We start from the raw sequence: 1,117 nt of genomic DNA, 5'->3' as shown, positions 1-1,117 counted from the left end.
TTGCTTTACTTACTGTGCTCTTGGCTGTGCAGAAGCTCTTTAGTTTGATTAGATCCCAATAGTGTATTTTTGATGTTGCTTCAATTGCCTGGGGGGTTCTCTTCATAAAATTTTTGCCCTCTTGAATGGTTTAAGCTTTTGGTATTTCAGTATTGAATTGATTAGATGTCTGTGTATATATTTTTAGTGTTGTATATATTCGAAAATCCTGTTAATTTAAAATACTACATATATGGTTCTCCTTGGTCAGTGTAATGGATTTTTATTTATAACATGACATCTTTTTAGTGCTAATACATTTCAGAGATTATTTCTTTGGGGCATCTATGTATGTGGCATAATAGCAAACATGATATATTTATGGTTGAGAAAGACAACTATGGATATATATTGTTAGTGATAATTAAAAACACAGCAACAAAGTCACCATGAATGTGTGTTGCTATGGCTCATGTTTTAATTGCTGGTCACAGATCCCTTGGTGTTGATCTTACCCATGACATCTGCAGAAGAGACCTGAATGTTAAACTGCTTCTCCTGCTGAAATAGTTGTGCACCCTCTGATTCCTTTTCTTTTTTTCTAACATAGGTCAGACTGTTTTGCTCTCCCAGCCTACTGTGGTGCAGCTTCAGGCACCTGGAGTTCTACCCTCTGCTCAGCCAGTCCTTGCTGTTGCTGGAGGAGTTTCGCAGCTACCTAATCACATGGTGAATGTGGTACCAGCTCCTGTGGCAAATAGCCCAGTGAATGGAAAACTTTCCGTGACTAAGCCTGTCCTGCAGAGTACCATGAGAAGTGTGGGTTCAGATGTAAGTTTTGAAACAGTGCTTTTATTAATGCCTGATTTTAAAAAAAGCTAAAGAACACTTTTTGTTGCCTTGTTTTTGTTTTTTAAAGTTTGATATATGACATTAAATAAAAGAGTGTGCTGAAATTTCACCTCCAACCTTTGGTGGAAAATTAGGGTAAAGCTTACTTATTATGTTAGAATCTAAGTGAAAAGGTTTTTGAAAATTTGAAGTGGTTTGATGAAAAGTAAAGCATGCATACCTCCCTTTTCCTTTAGAACCCTCTCATTACATTCCTCAAGCCTCCACACCCCCAACCCAATCATCC

General features: G+C 37.2%; 1 protein-coding gene across 1 annotated transcript in view; it reads left to right on the top strand.

The window, feature by feature from the left end:
- ATF6 (activating transcription factor 6) overlaps positions 1–1,117 on the top strand; it is a 168,229-nt gene that overhangs the window by 32,168 nt on the left and 134,944 nt on the right. Inside the window, exon 7 of the mRNA XM_003785761.3 lies at positions 590–810. Within this exon, the coding sequence (XP_003785809.1) occupies positions 590–810 (221 nt within the window). The remainder of the gene's footprint in view (positions 1–589; positions 811–1,117) is intronic.

This window comes from Otolemur garnettii, unplaced genomic scaffold (assembly GCF_000181295.1).
Source record: "Otolemur garnettii isolate 467f Iridium unplaced genomic scaffold, OtoGar3 scaffold00016, whole genome shotgun sequence".
Classification (NCBI taxonomy): Eukaryota; Metazoa; Chordata; class Mammalia; order Primates; family Galagidae; genus Otolemur; species Otolemur garnettii.
The sequence above is the reverse complement of the archived record's forward strand: the minus strand, read 5'-3'. Positions and strand labels throughout refer to the sequence as shown.